The sequence below is a fragment of the Schistocerca nitens genome, chromosome 9 (assembly GCF_023898315.1).
Source record: "Schistocerca nitens isolate TAMUIC-IGC-003100 chromosome 9, iqSchNite1.1, whole genome shotgun sequence".
Classification (NCBI taxonomy): Eukaryota; Metazoa; Arthropoda; class Insecta; order Orthoptera; family Acrididae; genus Schistocerca; species Schistocerca nitens.
In genome coordinates this window covers 215,776,317-215,798,354 of record NC_064622.1, presented here as the reverse complement: position 1 = coordinate 215,798,354, position 22,038 = coordinate 215,776,317, and the positions used below count along the sequence as shown (strand labels likewise).

Below are 22,038 nucleotides of genomic sequence, written 5' to 3'. Positions count from 1 at the left end.
GTGAGGGCACTGCCAACTGGTTCTGTGGTCCTTCTGTCACCATGACTCTGACACAAGCGGCAATATTATCAGTGCCCTAGACACTGTGGAGCAGAGAATGTCTTCATCAGTCTTTGACAGCTCACCTGAAGATGACTAGCAGGTGTGCAGTTGAAATATCATGGAATGAAGTTTATGAAGACCGGCTGCAATCCTGAAATCTCTTCGAATATTTAATTCACTGGGAAAATTTTAAATTTCACATACACTGAGTTGTTACAAATCTCTAAGTACCTGAATGCTCCCCTTCATGATGGCATCAATGGGGCAAGATTATTAAAGAATGGCTCTCCGTATCCAGAAGATACTGCTTACACAAAAATTCAAGGAGAAATACATACTGTATTCTCTACTAATGATTATTTTTGCCATATAACATGTCCAGTTCAGACAAGAAGAGAATAGAAGCTTTCAGAATGTGATGATGCTCCACAAGAATGCTGAAAATCAGATCAAATAACTAATGAAGACGTACTGAAGAAAAGAAATTGTGGTACAACTTGACAAAAAGAAGGGGTTGAATGACAGATCACTTGGTGAAGCATCATGGATCTGTCAATTTGGTAATGGAAGCAGTGTTGGGGTAAAAGTTGTAGAGAGAGATCAAAGCTTCAGTATCATAAAGCAGGTGAAAATGGATGTAGGCTGCAGTAGTTACGCAGAGATGAAGGTGTTCGCACATTTAACGCTTCCATTTTTCAGCAGGATGATCATATCTGATTAGCACAATATTTCATCAATATACCTCACCAAAGTCATCAGGTGTTTTGACATACCGAGCTGTAGTGAGAGCTTCTCCTTCATTTATATCTGCCCCCTACCCCAATGACTTACTCCCCGTCGACAGGCAATTGGTTCTGTCATGCTATCCAGACCAAATTCCACAACCCCAATCATTCACAAATAGTTTAAGAGTGTCTGATGTCTCCTCTGCCTATGGAGCATGGGCTGAAGATATGCTACCTTCATTTTTCTGGTTGCATACTCTGTTCACAAAATGCAGATGCCATGGCTCTTTCAATAATTTGAACATGAAGTCCCTGGCTTGCTCAGTTTGTAGCCAGCATCCCTACTGTTCAGGTTTCTCCCCACCTTGAATTCAATTGGCTCCTGGATGATGCTGTCCCAAAACCTGGGAGTCTGCACAAGTATTTTCATCTCATAATACTTCATGGCGTGCTTATATTTCACACAGTGCTCAGGTACTGCAGATTTACCAAGTTGTCAGAGCCTAGTGTAATATTGTTGTTCCACATATTGAACTTCCAGAATTCAAATAGTTTGACCAGTGTAATGCATACAACACTCACAATGGATGTTGTAGATAGATGCCTTCCTTTTATAAGCCTAAGTTGTACAATTACTACACACTGCCTAGTGGCTACTTGTCTTGGAGTAACTGTGCATGCTACACATTCAACACCAAGTTTCTTTAGAATTCTGCTGATCTTCACAGAGGTGTTCCCTGGATAGAGTACACTTGCTAAAGCCTTTGGTTTGTCCTCTTCTATTTCTTCTTTTTGTTTGGAAGCTGCTTGATGTTGTGCACATTAGATTTGGGCTGTGGGGTAGCTGTTTTTGAGGAAGACGTCCAGAAAATGCTGAAGTTCAGAGGCCAAGCTCTCTTTGTCTGATGTCTGATGTACACCCTGTACCTCAAGGTCTTTAAAACACCACTCTTCTGAGCAGAACGGTGGCAGGTATCGACTTGGAGTTATTGGTCAGGCTATATCTGCCACTATCCTCCGAAGAGGAATGGAGCTAAAGACCTCGATCCACAGGGCACACACCCAATCAAACAAATCAAGTTTGGCACCTGAACTTCAGTATCCATGACATGTTTTCCACAAAAATTGATACACCTTGGCACAAATCAAATGTGCACTATCTCAATGAGTTTCCTGTGCACAAACAGACAGCGGCATTTTACTGGCACTGCAATTTCACTGTCTGCCCACTCTTAACACTGCTGGAGGTAGTAAAAAATCAACTGCTGCTTTTAAAATAACTGGACAACTGCAAGCAGGTTTAGCATTTTGAGGGTTATGTACAAACTTAATTTTGTCTATAAACAGTTCATCTATGTTCTATAAGTTTTGATGAGTGAGTTTGTAAGCAGCACAATATGACATATATGGCCATTTCTTTTGATTGCATTGACTTAGAAGCTTAAACTTCTTACACTGCCAAGGGACTGAAAACTGCAAAAAGTTACAGCAAACTACGGATCAGAAAAAAATGTGACTCTCAGAAAGCATTCTGAGGAGAGCCATAAAGATGTAGAAATTTTCATAAACAATAACACATAACACCATAACACATACTTCCAAGAAGAGAGATATAATAATATTTCCTCCACATATCCTAAGTTAAATGGTCCTCATGGACGTGGAATAAGAAAAAAAAGAATTCTGAATCATATTTTCACTTAACTAGACTTGTCACAAAACACATAGAGGCATACTACACAGACACGCCTATCATAAAGGAAAGCTACAATGATTCTACAGGCAGCTGTTTTTTAAAGTAATAATGTCTGACTGTTCTTTTCAAGTTAATAAAAAATATAAGTTAGGAAGCTACATTTTCACTGTACCTTGCAATGTATACATAACAGCGACCTTTACCAGGAATGTCCAACATGTCAACAACTTTGCTGTCTGTAACCATTTGTTGTTCAGTTCCTGGAAATGTAGAATACACTCCAGGCGGAAGATTCCCATTTAGGTAACCACCTCTACCTGTAACAATTAATCACTGTAAAAGTAAAATACAGTGACTTTTATTTAGTACCTAAATATTCCAGATGAAATTGAAAATAATTTATCATATGATGGACAATTTTGAATTTCAAAACAATTCTGAATGTAGACAAACAAATCTAATGACTCTGAACATGTTGGGAATATGACTAAATCCAGGGGGTTGTTGGAGAGAGCTATTAAATAGAGAATGTTTGGGAATTTTTCTGAGTAATTTTTATGCATACAAATATAAGTTATCAAATAATAGAAAAATAGTACGAAAATAGCAAATGAATTATTATATAAATTACGAAGGCTGAAGAAACAGAAAGAAATACAGTATCTTAAAAATATAAAATGAAGAATTAACAAATAGGACTACAAGGGTGTGAAGAAAGCATGAAGATTAAAAAATATGAAGGTTATAGATATGCAAGCTTTTGGAGTCAGTGGCTCCTTCTTCTGGCAGAAGGGTTGAAGTGGAAGGAAGAGGGGTGAAGGAAAAGGACTGTGATGAGATTTAGGAAAAGGGGCAGAGTTTAGAAGTCACCAAGAACCCTGGATCAGGGGAGACTTACCAGAGTTGAGAAGGAAAGACTGATTGTTGGGGACTGTAACAGATGAGATTTGAAAACCTGATAGATTAAAGGTGGAAGAGAGGATAATATGGAAGACAGAGATTACTGCTGAAACATTGCATGAGTTAATGAGTGCAAAAACCTAAGAGCATTGTATGTGATATTGTCAGGTGACAGAGAAATATAGACAGATCAGAAAATTAAAATTTTATGAAATGGAAACAGCATGAAAAAGGAGTAGCCACTGTGAAAACTGTGAAGACCAAAGAAATTAACATAATTCACATTAATTTCTTTGGTCTCCACAGTTTTTCACAGTAGAAATTAACATAAATTATGTTAATTTCTTTGGTCTTAGCATTTTTTCACAGTAAGTATTCCTTCCTTTAGGACATTTTAGTATTCTAAATCTTTCTTTTTCTGATCTGTCTATTTTTTGTCATCCCCACCCACCTCTATCACACACAATGCACTTGGTTTTTGTCTCTTTTTAACTCATGCACAATGTTTTAGCAGTAATCTCTGTCTTGCATGTTACCCTATCTTCCAATATTAATCTCTCAGGCATTCAAATCTCATGGTGCAGTCCTCAACAATCAGTTTTTCTTTCTCATCTCATCCAATAGGTCTCCTCTGACCTAGGGTTCTGGGTGACTTTTCCAAATACTACCCTTCTTCCTAAATCTCACTAGTCTTTGTCCTTACTTCCCCTTCAGCCCTTCTGCCAGAAGGAGAAGTCACTGGCTCCAAGTGCTTGCATACATAATAAATTTTTTATATGTGTATTCTCCTGCAGCTGCTTGGTGCGTGGATTTTTTTATCCATCCAATTACATTATTTTTTCAAAAACTGATTATTTCTGCTGATATATTAGTCCATAAACCTAGCTAATAAAATCATTTCCAAAATATTTTAATCAATTCTTGGCATAACCAGAAAAGATGCATACGGTTAGCATAAAGAGCGGCGACTTTGAACATTTTAAATTCATTTTTGTAAATTTTTATCCCCCACACTTAGTTTATTATTTTTTAATTTCACCCTATGGGTTGGGGTCAGTTTGAAGATGAAAACATTTGACTATTCTGTGGGAGTCATGTCAATTACTGTTAAATGAAATCCCTATCATATGAAACAGCATGATATTTTGTATATAAATATAGTTTTGAAAGTAACTTATTTAGAAAAATTTGAGTATTTTTTATGAGTTTTCTTTAATCACCTGAAACTGTTTGTGTGATTACACTTTAATTTTCCTAATAATGGAAATGGGTGGTGAGCTAGTTATGAAATAAGAAAGTTATTTAAAATCAGAGCTTTTCAAAACAGTCTATATGACTTTAATAAAATTAATGAAAAAAAGTTATCACATTTTAAAGAAATATATGTGTAAACACTGTACATGAAAGGAAGCTGCCAGGGAAAAGTTTCCACTCTAGCAGATGTCATAGACATCAAATTTAATCTCAAAATGAAGCCTTCCTTTTCTATCTACCTTAGAATCAGGTAGAATCCTACAAATGTCATCTTTCTCAAAACCTGACACATTGGGAACATTAGGCCACACAAAAAAGTTCATCTGATTCCACCTTGGAATGCCATTTCCATAGAAGAGTAATTTCATCAGGATAACATGTGCAACACAATATTTTACACTTTTCTTTGAAGGAAACTTCACTAAAACATATTTTCCATGGAGCAGATGTGTTAAAGAACAGGGGAGGCTCTGTTCAAAGTCACCCCTTGAAAGACAAGCCTTCACATTTATTTTTTTACATCACCAAAGAATAAATATAACATGTTTTCTGTAAATGTTCATTCAAGTGTTAACCTTGCCCGTAAAAATTCATTTCAAATTCTAAACCCCAAAATCTTCTAAAATAGGCAAATATTTTGTGAAGGAACTTACATTCCAGAAAATTATTTTATTTTCTGGCGCTGGTATACAATGTTATTTCATATTGACTGTCATATCAATCTGAAAGTATCGATTACTGGAGATATTTAGCAACTCTGACATTAGTTCCATATTTACACACCAGAGTGCATCTTTTAAAAAGATGCTAAATTGCTGTTCAAAGTCACCTAGCTTTTCGAAGTCACCCCCCCCCCCCCTTTACAGAACCTTATTTAATCCAACACCAAACAACCCCTTATGTCACTTCAGTTACATTACATTCATATTAACAAGAAGCATTAAAAGTAGCTTCTAAGATTTTATTTACAAAGGCAAAATTTATAATGATCTCATGGGCACTGCACTGCCAGTTTATTCGATAGTACGGATAAATAAGATGGCCATGAATAGAAAATAAGTGTTTTCTGATAAAAAAAATACAGCAACAGGACAAAATATTAACCTGGTGCAAAGATTGGTGACTACCCTTAACTGTAGGAAACTAAAATGTTGTCCACTTCACAAAAGGTGAAAGTATAATCACCTTTGACTAAGTACAAACAAGTAATAAAGTGAAGCCTAGCACATATAGGCTACAAAAACCAGGGAGTAAAATACAGTGAAACCCCACTTTTACAATTTTCAAGGGACTTTAAGAAAAATGGTGTAAAATGTCATAGTTTAAAAAATAACATTATAAGCAGTAGAAGTTACATACAGGATCCCCCTTTGCATTTTCGCACATTATGTATGATAAATGTACATAATATGTGCCACAGTACTTGTCAAGGACTTATTTATTATCTAACAAAGATTTATTATCTGACAAAAACCGCTGGTGTAACTGAAACTGTTATCTGTCTGAGAAGTAGAAACATTTGACTTAATTTCACCCATAATAATTGATGTTTTTGGAAAGCATGCAGCTGTTATTCTTTTATTTACACAATGAAACATTGTAATCATTACATATTTTTTCATGCTTAGCACAACATGTTTCAAGAATATTTTCTCATTGTCAAGACCAAAATGTTTACATAAGTATTTTATGTGGTGTTTGCATATGCGTTATTCTGCATATTTTGCAGTGTAGTTGCCTTTTTGAGGCTTTGAGGTAATGTGACTCCTCAGTTATGTGGAAAAACACACATATGCAAACTATCACTCACATTAAACTTCCTGGTAGATTAAAACTGTGTGACAGACTGAGTCTTAGTCTAGCACACAGATTAAAACTGTGTGTCAGACTGAGATTTGGACTCAGGACTCTTGAGTTCACGTCTTCGTCTATCAGGAAGTTTCATATCACACTCCATTCCAGAGTGAAATTATCATTCTGATATCACTCATATTGTTTGTTTGTGAAACATTACAAAAAATACATACATTAATATTGCACTTGGCAATCAGAATAAATTCTCAAAACACGTCTTGTTAAGCTTGCATAGTTGTTGCTGTGGTTAAACCAAAAATGTCTGTCTGAGTAATGCAGTCAGAAAAGATGTCAATTAATGCAATAAGTGGCCAAATAACAGAACACACTAAACAAGTTTGACAAAGGTGCCATGATGGTCACAGCAATCAGGAACCTACACATGCGCAATAGAGACAGTTTTGGAAATGGTTGTGATTGATCATAACGGTTCAGATCTACTGAGTAGAGCACCATGGTATCAAGAAATTTAATCATGTGTTTGTAAACACTACTTGATGGCCAACACCATACCAGCATTATTTTACATCAATTACATCAGCCTTTTCTCCATGAACATTATTTCACAAGGCATAAATTGTGGGAAAATTATGATGTTTTAACACAAAATTGGATGCAAATTAACATTGTAGACATAGGAAATTTGACAGGAGCAATAAAAAATTTCATAAACAGTGGGAAACCATTATTTCTGGGAATGTAAAAGTGGGATTATACTGTATATGGAGATATGAAGTTGCAAATAAAACTAATGGAAGTGTTGCCTCTATAGGAATGTTACTACGGAACTACACTAGCCTATCATGGAGAGCACTTGTAAAACACTCACAGAATGATAGCAGAATACTGCTCAACAATATATGGTCCACATTTGATTGAAGGTCAAGACTAATGTAGGACATCAAGCAAATACATAAACTAATACTGAGAATTATCACATGCTAATTTACCTCAAGACAGCGTATAACCAGAATCCTGAAAAAACTTGACTAGTATATTGAAAACTGTTGTGACTCATTGATCTTTCAAAGTGCCGCCGCGCAGTTATGCGCGTCCTCTACATACAGCGCTGTCTGCCAGCCATGCAGCAGCAGCGCCACCTAAGCGGCCAGCCACCCAGAGGCCGCTAGACTCAGACTCAGTTATGATTTGACAGTTAAAGTGTACACATGTCTTACTCTGTTTACTTGATCTGTGACTTTCATGTATTGTGTCTTCCTTGAAATATATTTGTTCAACTTTAAGTTATAACAAAAACTTGGTAAAATCTAATGTTCACTGTTGTTGATGCCCACCTCTGGGTTATTTTTCACACTACAATTCCCTAATGGGCAGAAGAACATAGTGCAACAGAGATCCAACAACCTGCAGTGAATTAGCTGTAAAACTGATAGGGTGACCATGATGTACAAATGTTTAAAAGGAAGTATACTGGTCAGTTAGGTACCAGTCATAGAAGAAATGTACTGTATCACAGATGGTGCTGGACCCACTCAATCATGGGGTTTAGACTGAAATTATGAGAAGACTCTTGGGGAGAAATTTATAAAGCAGACAGTGTTGATAAAAATAATTAACTTTTTCTTAAATGTATTCCAAAGCCAATTTGAGTCTTGTTTTCCCTAAAACAAATTGGGGAAAAATTGAACACGGGAGTAAGGATATGGAGTGGATAACTACTGGAATTAAGGTATTTTGTTCTAGGATGAGGAAACTATATCTAATTCATATGACAAGTTGTAATCGAGATTTGAAACTTTATGCCCACCTGTATGGTAAGATCCTTCAGTGTGTCATTATAAATGTGAAACTCATGTACAACACTCAAAAATTAAAACACTCCACAAATAAGGCAAAAACTATTTAGAACATTATTAAACAAAAAAAGACAAAACTTATCATCCAAATGAAACCAAGTCCTCAAAAAATATGTCTGGCAGAATTGATGACACTTTTAAACTTTTGGCTATCAGGTTGTTCCTCACAGTGGCAGTAATAAAAATCAATTACAAATGCATTAGATTTACTTGCATACACACTGGTTGCAGCACCGATAGACATTAGTTTCATAAATACAACCCCTTAGGAAATTACAAATTTCATTACGTCACTAAAAAGGTAAAAATTGTTCTGGCTACGATGCGGTTTCAAATAGAATATTAAACTTTGCTGCTGACTTGATAAGACTATTCTTAAGCTACCTCTATGATTATTCAATGACTCAGGGAATACTTCCTGAGAGATTTAAATAAGCTGTTGTAAAACCCATCTACAAAAATAGAGACAAGCAAACAACAATGTGGAGTGGAATGCCACAAGGACTGGTACTGGACTCACTCTTGTTTTTAATCTGCATAAATAATATAACTCATTTCAATATTTTAAAAATATTTGAGAGAGTGGTTTGTAATAAACTACTGACTCTTTTAACTGAGCAGAACTTAATAACTGCCTATCAATTTGGCTTTTGCAAAGGATTTTCCACACAGAAAGCAATACAAGATCTCACAAATGAAATTTTGGGAGAGCTACACAAGAAAAAATATCCTTTCGGTATATTCTGTTACCTTGCCAAAGCCTTTCATTGTATGGATTACAAAATTTTGCTTGGCAAAATGAAGTGTTATAGCATCAATGTTATCCCTCTTGCATGGATAGAGTCTTACCTTCATAACAGAAAGCTTGCAGTCTCATTAAGAGACTGTGTCACAGGCATGAAACTACCTACAGAATGGAGGAACGAAAATGTGGAGTGCCACAAGGATGGTGCTGGACCCACTCTTGTTTCTAACCTACATAAATGATATTCCAAATAACTTGAAAAGGTGGGAACTGTAGTGTTTGCTGATGACACAAGAGCATTAATCAAGGGTCCAAACTAACCTTAGCAGATACAGCTCAGGTGATTGCTGAAAAGGCCTACAAATGTTTTTACAGCTAACTGTTTAAGTCTTAATTTCATGAAGACTCATGTTATGCAATTTCAGACCTGCAATACTGACCTGGGAAGCATCAAAACAGACATCATTGGTCATATGCTAAATGAAATTCACTATGCAAAATTCATTGGGGTCAAGCTGGATAACAAGTTAAAATAAAATGAGATAAACTAATTAAGAGATAAACTAATTAAGAATCACAGTTCAGCAGTTGTGCCATTGACCTAAAGAGAAGACTGTTGGAACACATTGATTAATTTTGCTTCCTGTTGTCCTGGAATTATCATCTGAGGTAATGCGTCTAATGTATATAAAGTGTTTATTCAGCAGAAATGAGTGGTAAGGATGTTGTGTCAAGTAGATAATTGTACATCTTGCAAAAGCCTTTGTAAGGAATTCACCATATAGCAGATATGTTACTACACTCCTGAGACTAACAAACAATCAAAACAGTGGGTCTTTGCAGGCAAACAGTCTCCATAGAACGCAAAATCAGTTAGCGTGGTGACAGCCATGGTTTTTTGGGATGCACACAGAATCATATACATCAGTTACTTGAAAAGGAGACAAACAATAACTGGAGATTATTATGCATTGTTATTGCACTGGTTAAGCAAAGAAATCAAAGAAAAAGTCCTCATTTGGAAAATAAAAAGATCTTCCTCTATCACTGTAACCTGACAAAACAGTTTGGCAGATGATGGTTCACATCAAACAAGGAGGGCATTGCCCAAACTGATGGCCAGTTTGCAGACCTTCAGAAATCCAACATTTTGCACAGCTCAAAAAAATTTGGAGCAACATTTAAAAAGTGTATAGAGTGAAAAGGGGATTAAGTTGAAAAAAAAATTATTTTACCAAAATAATTTGTTTTTCTATCTCTTTTCAAGAACTTAGTGAACAACTCTGCCTCAAATGTTATAACAGATGATTATCTTATATCAGCACACAGCCAGACTGAGCTATGCTATATAAGGATGGCACTTCTGACACGTTGTGGATTATATGGTTAAGCAAATGAATCATGAACATTCACCAAATCCAATCTTCTTTTCTCAGTGCTCCTTCACTCACTGATCATGTCAAGTGACATTTGTATTATGAGTTTCCTTTGATAACCTCATGAAAGATCTATGTGTTAGAGTTTCTTTGAGGTACCACAGGAAACATTTCACTATTTAAAAATTTTAATCTTCACTGTAATTAAGATCTTATATGAATGATTTCTGCTTCCTTCTGCATCTATAGTTTTGGTTGCAATATATTGCAACATTCCTTTTCCATTTCTATAGCTCTCTTTGTTGTGGGGAAAAAAAATTCATTCAAGTAAAAGCAGACAAAGTAAAATTCAGAAATAAAAGCTTTCCTCCATGGGAACAGCAAGATTTTACAGAATGAAATACTCACTCTGCAGCTGACTGTGCACTGACATGAAACTTCTTACCAGATTAAAACTCTGTACCAGACTGTGATTTGAACCCAAGACTTTGCCACTTGCAGAAAAGTGTTCTACCAACTGAGTTACCCAAGCACAATACATGACCTATCCACAAAGCTTTACTTCCACCAGTACCTCATCTCCTTCCTTCCAAACTTCACAGAAGTTATCCTGTGTAACTTGAGGACTAGCCCTCTTGAAGACAGGATACTGTGGAAATATGGCTTAGCCACAGTCTAGGCTACTGTTTCCAGAATGAAATTCTCACACTCAAGCAAAGTGAGCACTGATATGAAACTTTGTGGCAGATTAAAAGAAGATTTTGCTTTGGTGATAGTGGCAATTTATTTTGTGCGGTTCCAAGAAAAATGTTTAAATCAAGACAGAGAAAAATGTGCACATTACTGTACAGACCATGCAACAAATGGAAATTATGCTGGTTCTGTGTTTTTGAACATATACGTTAGAGAAATATAAGCAAAGTTGTCTGACAAGATCAAAGGAAGGATACAAACTTTTGACACAACAATTTACCCTCAGTTCCAGCTAAGGAGAGATATGGAGTGAAAAACATTGCTGCAGAATATTGGGTGGAGTCATACAAACTTACATCTATATCTAAAGTTATAAATAAAATAGAAAGAAACATTCCACATGGGAAAAATATATTAAAAACAGAGATTCCATGACTTACCAAACGGTAAAGCGCTGGTAGATAGGCACAATAAAAATCTAAAAATCACACAAACACATACACAAAATTTCGAGCTTTTGCAACCCCCGGTTGCTTCGTCAGGAAAGAGGGAAGGAGAGGGAAAGATGAAAGGATGTGGGTTTTAAGGGAGAGGGTAAGGAGTCATTCCAATCCCGGGAGCGGAAAGACTTACCTTAGGGGGAAAAAAAGGACAGGTATACACTCGCACACACACACCTATCCATCCACACATATACAGACACAAGAAGACATATTTAAATATGTCTGCTTGTGTCTGGACAGGTATACACTCGCACACACACACCTATCCATCCACACATATACAGACACAAGAAGACATATTTAAATATGTCTGCTTGTGTCTGGACAGGTATACACTCGCACACACACACCTATCCATCCACACATATACAGACACAAGCAGACATATTTAAATATGTCTGCTTGTGTCTGTATATGTGTGGATGGATAGGTGTGTGTGTGCGAGTGTATACCTGTCCTTTTTTTCCCCCTAAGGTAAGTCTTTCCGCTCCCGGGATTGGAATGACTCCTTACCCTCTCCCTTAAAACCCACATCCTTTCATCTTTCCCTCTCCTTCCCTCTTTCCGGACGAAGCAACCGGGGGTTGCGAAAGCTCGAAATTTTGTGTGTGTGTTTGTGTGTTTTTTATTGTGCCTATCTACCAGCGCTTTCCCGTTTGGTAAGTCATGGAATCTCTGTTTTTAATATATCTAAAGTTATATACATATCCCACAAGCCTCTGTACAGTTTGTGTAGGAGGGTATTTTGCACCATTACTAACTATTCCCTTTCCTGTTACACCAGCACATGCAGTGTTGGGTAAAAGACTGATAGTATGCCCCCATTTGAGCGTCAAACTCCATATTTTTTGTAATGGTCTTTATGAAAAATAAACATTGGAAGCAGCAGAATCATTCTGCCATTCATCACAAGTGCTTGTTCTCTCCATTCCTCAATAGTGTTTTAGGAAGTGATCTGTCTTTTCCGTTCAAGGATTCCTACTAAGCTCACAGAGCATTTCCATTTCACTTACTGACAAAATTAAAACTCTCTCAACAAAACAGAGTCAACCATGCATCTCATCAACATGACTTAATCAAGCATCATTCCAGTGATATTCAAAGATTACAGAAATTATTCTTCTATGCATTCCAATAAATTACATTTATCCACATTTATGCAAGTTGCCATTTGCCTGCCATCTATTGCATCAAACATAAATTCTATCTGTGTAATATTGAATCTCCCTACAGATGATCAATGATGACACTTTTAAGCACACAACAGTTTCACCAGAAAGTAGTCTCTGTTTTGCTGCTCGTCCTGACACTTCATTCAAACACATGGAGGACATGACCATTACCTTAAGGCATACCTGTTGTCATCTATGACTGTAATGAACACTTGCTGTCCAGGACAGTGGACTAGGTTCTATTACTCACATAAATGAGTATATGTTTCATATGCTTATCAGGTATGATCAATAGAGGAGATAAAGAACATACAAAGGTGAAAGAATGATTTGTCGCAAGCTGTTTGGCAAGCATGATAGCATTGCAGATACACTCATCAAATTCCAGTGGCAGGAACTACAACAAATTTCATTTTGAATACAGAGAGGTTTACCATTAATATTCCAATAGTCTAAGTTCCAAGAAAAGTCACATAATATTTTACTTCCTCTCTTACACATCTCAACAAATGGCCATGACTGTAAAATCTGGAACTGAAGCTCAAGTAGTGCTTAATGACAGCCATTCTTCCCATGCATAGTTCATGTGTGAAACAGGAAAATAGGAAGGGAGTTGTTATGACAGGGTGTCAGGGGTACCCTCCAAAATGCATCACAAGCTGATGTGGAGAGTGTAAATATAGCTGGGATTGTAGAAGCAGAGCTTTCTACATTGACAATAACTGTGTTAACTGTGCTACACACACACACACACACACACACACACACACACACACACACACACACACACACGATGAACAGCTATTTATGGCTGCTGATGATGCTGTAGTGTATGGGAAGATGATGATGTAGAGAGACTGTAGCAGGATACAAAGTGACTTAGAAAAAATTTCTAGTGTAGAATAGTGTGAGTTAATGCAGATGAGTAGGAAACAGAATCCTGTAACATTCTAATACAGCATTAGTAATGTGCTGCTGACACAGTTACACTGATTAAATATCTAGGCGTAATGTTGCTAGGCAGTATGAGGATGTCAAGTTGGTAGTAAGGAAGATAAATGCTTGACTTCAAATTTTATTGGGAGAATTTAGGGATAATGTAGCTCATCTATAAAGGAGACTGCATGTAGAATGTTAGTGAAGCCTATTCTTGAATACTGCTCAAGTGTTTAGGATACCCATCACTTCAGATCAAATGAAGACTTAGAAGTTATTCAGAGGCATGCTGCTGGATTTGTTGCCAGCAGGTTTGATCAACACATTAGTATTATGGAGATACTTCATAAACTGATACGGGAATCCCTGGAGGAAAGACAACATACTTTTTGTGAGGTACTATTGCCGAAATTTAGAGAACCGGCATTTGAGGCTGACAGCAGATCGTTTCTACTGCTGCCAACGTACATTTCATGTAATGACCTTGTAGATAAGATGAGAGACATTAGGACACATACAGAGGCTTATAAATATTTTTCCCTCCCTCTCTTTGCAAGTGGAACTGGAAAGGAAATGGCTAGTAGTGGTTCATGGTACCCTCCACCATGCACTGAACAGGAGCGTGTATGTGGATACGGATAATTTATGTTGGTGGATAATTAATAAACATTATTTTAGTAGCCAGGAATGCTTGAGTTTTGGACTGCAATATGTTGTGAGCTCAATGCCGAATGCAAGCAGTCAGTCATCAAGTATCTGGTTGGTGTCTTCATATTCAATGTCCTTTCAGGTGAGCAACAGCACCAAAAAGATCGTTTGGGGGTTGCATGAAACTCCATCTCTCCATTATGACCTGCTTGCTCCAAATGTTTAGGCTCTACACTTTTGTTAGCAGGAAGATATGAGAAGAACTTCTAACACTTCAGGAAAATCTCGTGCTTACTCTTCTGTAGGCGGAATGTCTCACATAAACAGTACTGAAATTTCAAAAGCGCTTGGAATACATTACAGTCTCTTCTTGTCTCATTGGAAATAGTTATAGGTCACTATTCACTTTTATTTGAGCAGTGGTCACACAACAATAGTTCTGGAAACCTAATTGGTATCCACCTCAATGGTTATTTGTAGCCAGTAGCCTGGTCATGAACTACATGTTTTAAGGCTGTAGGGGTGAAAGGAGAGAAGACTCCAGTTAAATGTTCCACTGACAATGAAGTTAGCAGACATCAAGTACAGCCATAATGCAATCAGATGGAGCAATCAATCAGAAGACTTCTTGTTTGAGGAATCATTCAGGCTTTTACCTGGTGCATTTTAAGAAAACCTAAGGCACAATGGAGGGACAGGGATTTTAATCTTTTATAGATGACAGTAGTCTCAGATTTGAGAAGTTATGTGTATGTGTGAACTGCTGCAACTTACATCCACCTGAACCTGTTTATTGTAGTCAAGCCTTAGTCTCCCTTCACTATATTCCCTCCCCCCCCCCCCCCTCACACCTCACACACACACACACACACACACACACACACACACACACACACACACATACACACCACAACCACCACCACCACCAACAACACCACCACCAAATAAATTATTTCTTGATGCCTCAGGAGATGTTCTGTCAACCCACCTCGGTTTCCGTTACTGCTTGCTTAACACACAGATTGAATAGAATGAGGAATAGGCTATAATCTGTCTTACTCTCACCTCATCTGCTGTCACCCTTCCAAGTCCTCCAAATCTTACAACTGCAGCCTACTTTCTGAACCAATTGTGATGCCATTTCACTTCCTGTAATTTATGCTTATTGCCATCAAACTTCAAAGAGTGTTTTTGAGCCTGCACTGTGAAAAGTTCTCTCTAATTTTATAAGGCCTATAAACGTAGGCTTGACTTCTTCGGTCTGCCTCAAAAGACTGTAGTTCTCCACTGCCTTAGTACTTTGTTTATTCATACATTTCTCCAGAACCCAAACTGACCTTTCCCGAGACTGGCTTCTACCAGTTCTTCTATTCTTCTTTAAACAATCTGAGTCTGGTTCCAGCTGCCAAAGAGTGTTGTTACATGTGTGTGAACTGCATTTGTGTGTGTGTGTGTGTGTGTGTGTGTGTGTGTGTGTGTGTGTTGTCTATTTTTAACAAAGATCTTGTTGGCGGAAAGCTAACTTTCCAACATTCTTTTTGTTGTGCCTTTCTGTGACTTAGCATCTCTGCTATAAGGTGAGTAGCAACTATCCTTTTCATAATGTTATTATATTCCATCCTGGATTTTCTATTGTCTGAGTCAGTATTTAGCACTCCTGACTTGTTAAACTGACAGTTCAGTAATGTCAGTATCTGGCTTCTCTGGAATTGGAAATATTACATCCTTCTCAAAATCTGAGGGTATTTTGCCTGTCTTGGTATTGGCTTTCCATTTCATCTCCTGATATTCAGACAGTTGCTTCTCATTTTACAAAAGATTCATTAATTTTCCTACCTGCAAGATCTACCTTTTCCATGGATATTTATATTTCTACAGCACTGAATTTTTCTCCTTGTTATTTCTGCTTTGCCATTTTGCACTTATGGCCAGTCTCATTTTTAGATGTCTGTACTCTCTTTTGTCTGCTTCATCTCTAGGGTAAACTGTCTGGAATGATAGCAAAATCTTTGCAGGGGGGGGGGGGGGGTGCTGAAACTCATGGGAGTACTTTTTTAGGCTAAGATCAGTGTCCAATCCTCCTACATTGATAGAAATTAAGCTTAATGAGAAGTTTCGACAGGCAGGTACTAGAGATATCAAATATCACAAGATTCTCATAATAGTACAGTGAAAAATAATGTTATAGTGTCACAAGATTCACATAAAAGCACAATGAAAAATAATGTTAGTATATTGCATCAGAATATCAGGGGATTAAAAAAACAAAGTAGGTGAGCATCTTGTTTGTTTAGAATATTTATAAACTGAGGGTGAGTGGATGCCTATCTGAACATCATATAGTCACAGGTATGGACATGGTAAATGTAGGTGGATAAAAACTTTCAGCAAATGTAAGTAGAGACACTATGGAGAAAGGAGGAGTTGCCATATGTGTTAAAATCTGTCATGGTGTGAAAAATTTGGAAACTAAAAAATTTTGCATACAGCAACATACAGAAGCATGTGCATGTGAGCTTAAACTAAATAATGGCACTTTTATAATTGTAGCTGTGTATAGGTCGCCATTGGGAAATTTTCAACTATTTTTGAAAAACTTGGATTCTTTGTTGTGTTATCTGAGGAAAGCAAATTATTGTTTGTGGGGATTTCAGTGAAGATTTTCTGAAAGAGTCCGATAGAAAGCTTAACCTTCAAGTTTTAGTGGGTTCTTTCAATTTGACAACAGTTATAGATTTTCCTACTTGGGTAGTACAGGAAAGCTACACACTGATAGATAATGTTTTCACAGACCAAGATAAATTTAATCAAATAAAAACTTTTCCTGTTAAGAATGGTCTGTCTGATCATGATGCACAGCTAGTTACAGAATAAGATATAGCTCCATACAGTAATTCAAAACAGTCCTCCAAAATAGTGAGTTCAATTAAAGATTTAATAATTCAAAATTTTAGGGAAAGCTTGCAACAGTTAGACTGAGATGAGGTGTACAGGAAGCGTGATACTAATTTAAAATTTAACCTATTTCATGATACATGTGTGAGTATATTTGAAAACAGTTGCCCTAAGAAAACAGTGAAATATAATTGTAAGAAACCATGTAAAAAGCCATGGCTTACTAAAGGGATAAAAATATCTTGTAAATAGAAAAGGGAAATGTATCTTATAGCTAGGAGGAGTAATGATTCTGAAACAGAGAACCATTATAAAAACTGCTGCACTGTATTAAGAAAAGTTATTAAAAAGCACAGAAGTATGTTCATTATGTCTGAGATCAGCAAATCTGATAATAAAATTAAAACAATTGGGAATACTGTTAAAAGAGAAACAGGGCAACCAAGAGCACAGGAAGACTGTATTTCCATCAAACACAATGAAAAGTTTGTTGTCAAGAAGTCAGAAGTAGGAAACATTTTTAATAATCATTTTTTAAGTGTTGAAGAGAAAACAGGATCCATCTATTCATTAGAAAATGCAAGGCAGTATGTGGAAGACGCAGTACCTATGCAATTTGATAAAATTTAACTTCAACCCACCTCTCTTACTGAAATCAGGAAAATAATTCATTCAAAAGTAAAAGCTCACATGGAATTGACGGCATTTCCAACACAGTACTAAAAGCTTGTTCCCAACAGATAAGTAGGATTCTCAGCCACATGTGCAGTAGTTCACTGAAACAGGGCATTTTTCCAGATAGAATGAAATATGCTAATGTTAAACCATTGCATAAAAAAGCAGGTAGGTCTGATACTAACAACTACCACCCAATCTCACTTCTGACAGCTTTATCCAACATTCTTGAAAAAGTAATGCATTGAAGAATAGCATCACATATTTGTAAAAATGAAGTACTAACAAAATGTAAATTTGGTTTTCAGAAAGGCTTTTCAACAGAAAATGCTATATATGCTTTCGCTGATCAAATATTAAATACATTGAATAACCAAACTTCACCCATTGGGATATTTTGTGATCTCTCAAAGGTTTATGATTGTGTGAATCATGAAATTCTTCTAGATAAGGTTAAGTATTGTGGTGTGAGTGGGCCAGTACACAAATAGTTTAATTCAAACTTAACTGGAAGAATGCAGAACATTGAAATTAACAGTACAGATAGTCTGCAAAAATCAGCAAAGTCCTCTAACTGGGAAGGTATTACGAATGGTGTCCCATGGTGTTCAGCCGTGCGTCCCTTGTTGTTCTTAACATATATTAACCATGGACCATGGAGCTTACCGTTGGTGGGGAGGCTTGCATGCCTCAGCGATACAGACACCTGTACCATAGATGCAACCACAATTGAGGCGCATTTGTTGAGAGGCCAGATAAACGTGTGGTTCCTGAAGAGGGGAAGCAGCCTTTTCAATAGCTGCAGGGGCAACAGTCTGGATGATTGACTGATCTGGCCTTGTAACACTAACCAAAACTGCCTTGCTGTGATGGTACTGCAAATAGCTGAAAGCAAGGGTAAACTACAACCATAATTTTTCCCAAGGGCATGCAGCTTTACAGTCTGGTTAAATGATGATTGCATCCTCTTGGGTAAAAGATTTTGGAGGTAAAATAGTCCCCCATTTTGATTTCCGGGCGGGGACTACTCAGGAGGACGTAATTATCAGGAGAAAGAAAACTGGTCTTCTATGGATTGGAGTGTGGAATGTCAGATCCCTTAATCGGGCAGGTAGGTTAGAAAATTTAAAAAGAGAAATGGGTAGGTTACAGTTAGATATCGAGGGAATTAGTGAAGTTCGGTGGCAGGAGGAACAAGACTTCTGAACAAGTGCATACAGGGTTATAAATACAAAATCAAATAGGGGTAATGCAGAAGTAGGTTTAATAATCAATAAAAAAAAGTGTGAGTAAGCTACTACAAACAGTATAGTGAACGCATTATTGTGGCCAAGATAGACACAAAGCCCATGCCCACCACAGTCATACAAGCTCCGCAGATGACAAAGAGAGTGATGAACTGTGTAATGAGGTAAAAGAAATTATTCAGACAGTGAAGGGAGATGAAAATTTGATAGTCATGGGTGACTGGAATTCGACAGTGAGAAAAGCAAGAAAGGAAACATAGTAGGAGAATATGGAATGGGGTTAAGGAATGAAAGAGGAAGCCGCCTGGTAGAATTTTGCACAGAGCATAACTTGATCACAGCTAACACTTGGTTCAAGATTCATGAAAGAAGGTTGTATACATGGAAGAGGCTTGGAGATATTGGAGGGGTTCAGATAGATTATATAAAAGAAGACAGAGATTTAGGAACCAGGTTTTAAATTGTAAGACATTTCCAGGGGCAGATGTGGACTCTGACCACAATCTATTGTATTTATTGGTGACGCCATGGAGTGTCCTGTGCACCACGACCAGATAATGGGTATACTTGGAAGGAGAGACAGCTTTGGTCGTATTTTTTTGTTTTATTAAGCGCAAAATCGATTTTCGGTCACTTAGTGACCATCTTCAGTGCTGTAATATATAATTTAAATTGGTAGGTACTGGTGTCAACAAGATTACAGCGATCACATAAAACAAAAAAATACGACCAAAGCTGTCTCTCCTTCCAAGTATACACAATCTATTGGTTATGAACTGTAGAGTAAAACTAAAGAAACTGTGAAAAGGTGAGAAATTAAGGAGATGTGACCTGGATAAACTGACTGAACCAGAGATTGTAGAGAGTTTCAGGGAGAGCATTAAGCAGTGATTGACAGGAATGGGGGAAAGAAATAAAGTAGAAAAAGAATGGTTAGCTTTGAGGGATGAAATAGTGAAGGCACCAGAGGATCGAATAGGTAAAAAGACGAGGGCTAGTAGAAATCCTTGGGTAACAGAGGATATACTGAATTTAATTGATGAAAGGAGAAAATATAAAAATGCAGAGCATGAAGCAGGCAAAAAGGAATACAAACGTCTCAAAAATAAGATTGACAGGAAGTGCAAAATGGCTAAGCAAGGATGGCTAGAAGACAAATGTAAGGATGTAGAGGCATATCTCACTAGGGGTAAGATAGATACTGCATGAATTCTTTACAGATGAATGGAAAAACTGGTAGAAGCCAACCTCGGGGAAGATCAGTTTGGATTTCATAGAAATATTGGAATACGTGAGGTAATACTGGCACTACGACTTATCTTAGAAGATAGATTAAGAAAAGGGAAACCTACATTTCTAGCATTTGTATACTTAGAGAAAGCTTTTGAAAATGTTGAATGTAATACTCTCTTTCAGATTCTGAAGGTGGCAGGGGTGAAATACAGGGAGTGAAAGGCTATTTACAATTTATACAGAAACCAGATGGCAGTTATAAGAGTCGAGGGGCATGAAAGGGAAGCAGTGGTTGGGGGGTGGGGGGGTGGGGGAGAATGAGACAGGGTTGTAGACCGTCCCCAGTGTTATTCAATCTTTATACTGAGCAAGTAGTAAAGGAAACAAAAGAAAAAATTTGGAGTAGGCATTAAAATCCATGGAGAAGAAATAAAAACTTTGAGGTTTGCCTATGACATTGTAATTCTGTCAGAGACAGCAAAGGACCCAGAAGAGCAGTTGAAGGGAATGGACAGTGCCTTGACAGGAGGGTATAAGATGAACATTAACAAAAGTAAAACGAGGATAATGGAATGTAGTAGAGCTAAGTCGGGTGATGCCGAAGGAATCTGATTAGGAAATGTGACACTTAAAGAAGTAAATGAGTTTTGCTGTTTGGGATGCAAAATAACTGATCATGGTTGAAGTAGAGAGGAAATAAAATGCAGAGTAGCAATGGCAAGGAAAGTGTTTCTGAAGAAGAGAAATTTGTTAACATCGAGTATAGATTTAAGTGTCAGGAAGTCATTTCTGAAAGTACTTTTATGGAGAGTACCCATGTATGGAAGTGAAACATGGACAATAAATAGTTTGGACAAGAAGAGAATAGAAGCTTTTGAAATGTGGTGCTGCAGAAGAATGCTGAAGATCAGATGGGTAGATCACATATCTAATCAGGAGGTATTGTATAGAATTGGGGAGAAGAGAAATTTGTGGTACAGGTTGACTAGAGGAAGGGATTGGTTGGTAGGACATGTTTTGAGGCACCAAGGGATCACCAATTTAGTACTGGAGGACAGCATGGAGGGTAAAAATCATAGAGGTAGACCAATAGATGAATACACTAAGCACGTTCAGAAGGATGTCAGTTGCAGTAGGTAATGGGAGATGAATAAGCTTGCACAGGCTAGAGTAGCATGGAGAGCTGCGTCAAACCAGTCTCTGGACTGAAGACCACAACAACAATATATATTAACGACTTGCCACTCTATATTCATGAAGATGCAAAGCTAGTTTTTTATGCTGATGATACAAGTATAGCACATCACGTATACAACAAGCAAGAATCAGTTGAGAAAGTTGTAAATAACGTATTTCAGAAAATTATTAAATGGTTCTCTGCAAATGGACTCTCACTAAATTTTGAGAAAATGCAATTTATACACTTCTGTACAGTAAATGGCGTAACACCATTCATAAATATAGACTATGAACAGAAGTCTGTTGGTAAGGCAGAATACTCAAAATTGCTGGGTGTGTGCACTGATGAGAAACTGGATTGGAAGAAACACATTGATGATCCGCTGAAACGGTTGGGTTGCAAATTTTGGTGATAAACATATCAGTAAATTAGACTACTATGCCTATT

The 22,038-nt window shown here is 37.1% G+C and overlaps 1 protein-coding gene across 1 annotated transcript in view; it reads right to left on the bottom strand.

Annotated features, from left to right (window-relative positions):
• The window catches only part of LOC126204133 (RIMS-binding protein 2-like), a 1,140,279-nt gene that overhangs the window by 460,856 nt on the left and 657,385 nt on the right, over positions 1–22,038 (bottom strand). The window contains exon 9 of the mRNA XM_049938546.1: positions 2,636–2,780. Within this exon, the coding sequence (XP_049794503.1) occupies positions 2,636–2,780 (145 nt within the window). The remainder of the gene's footprint in view (positions 1–2,635; positions 2,781–22,038) is intronic.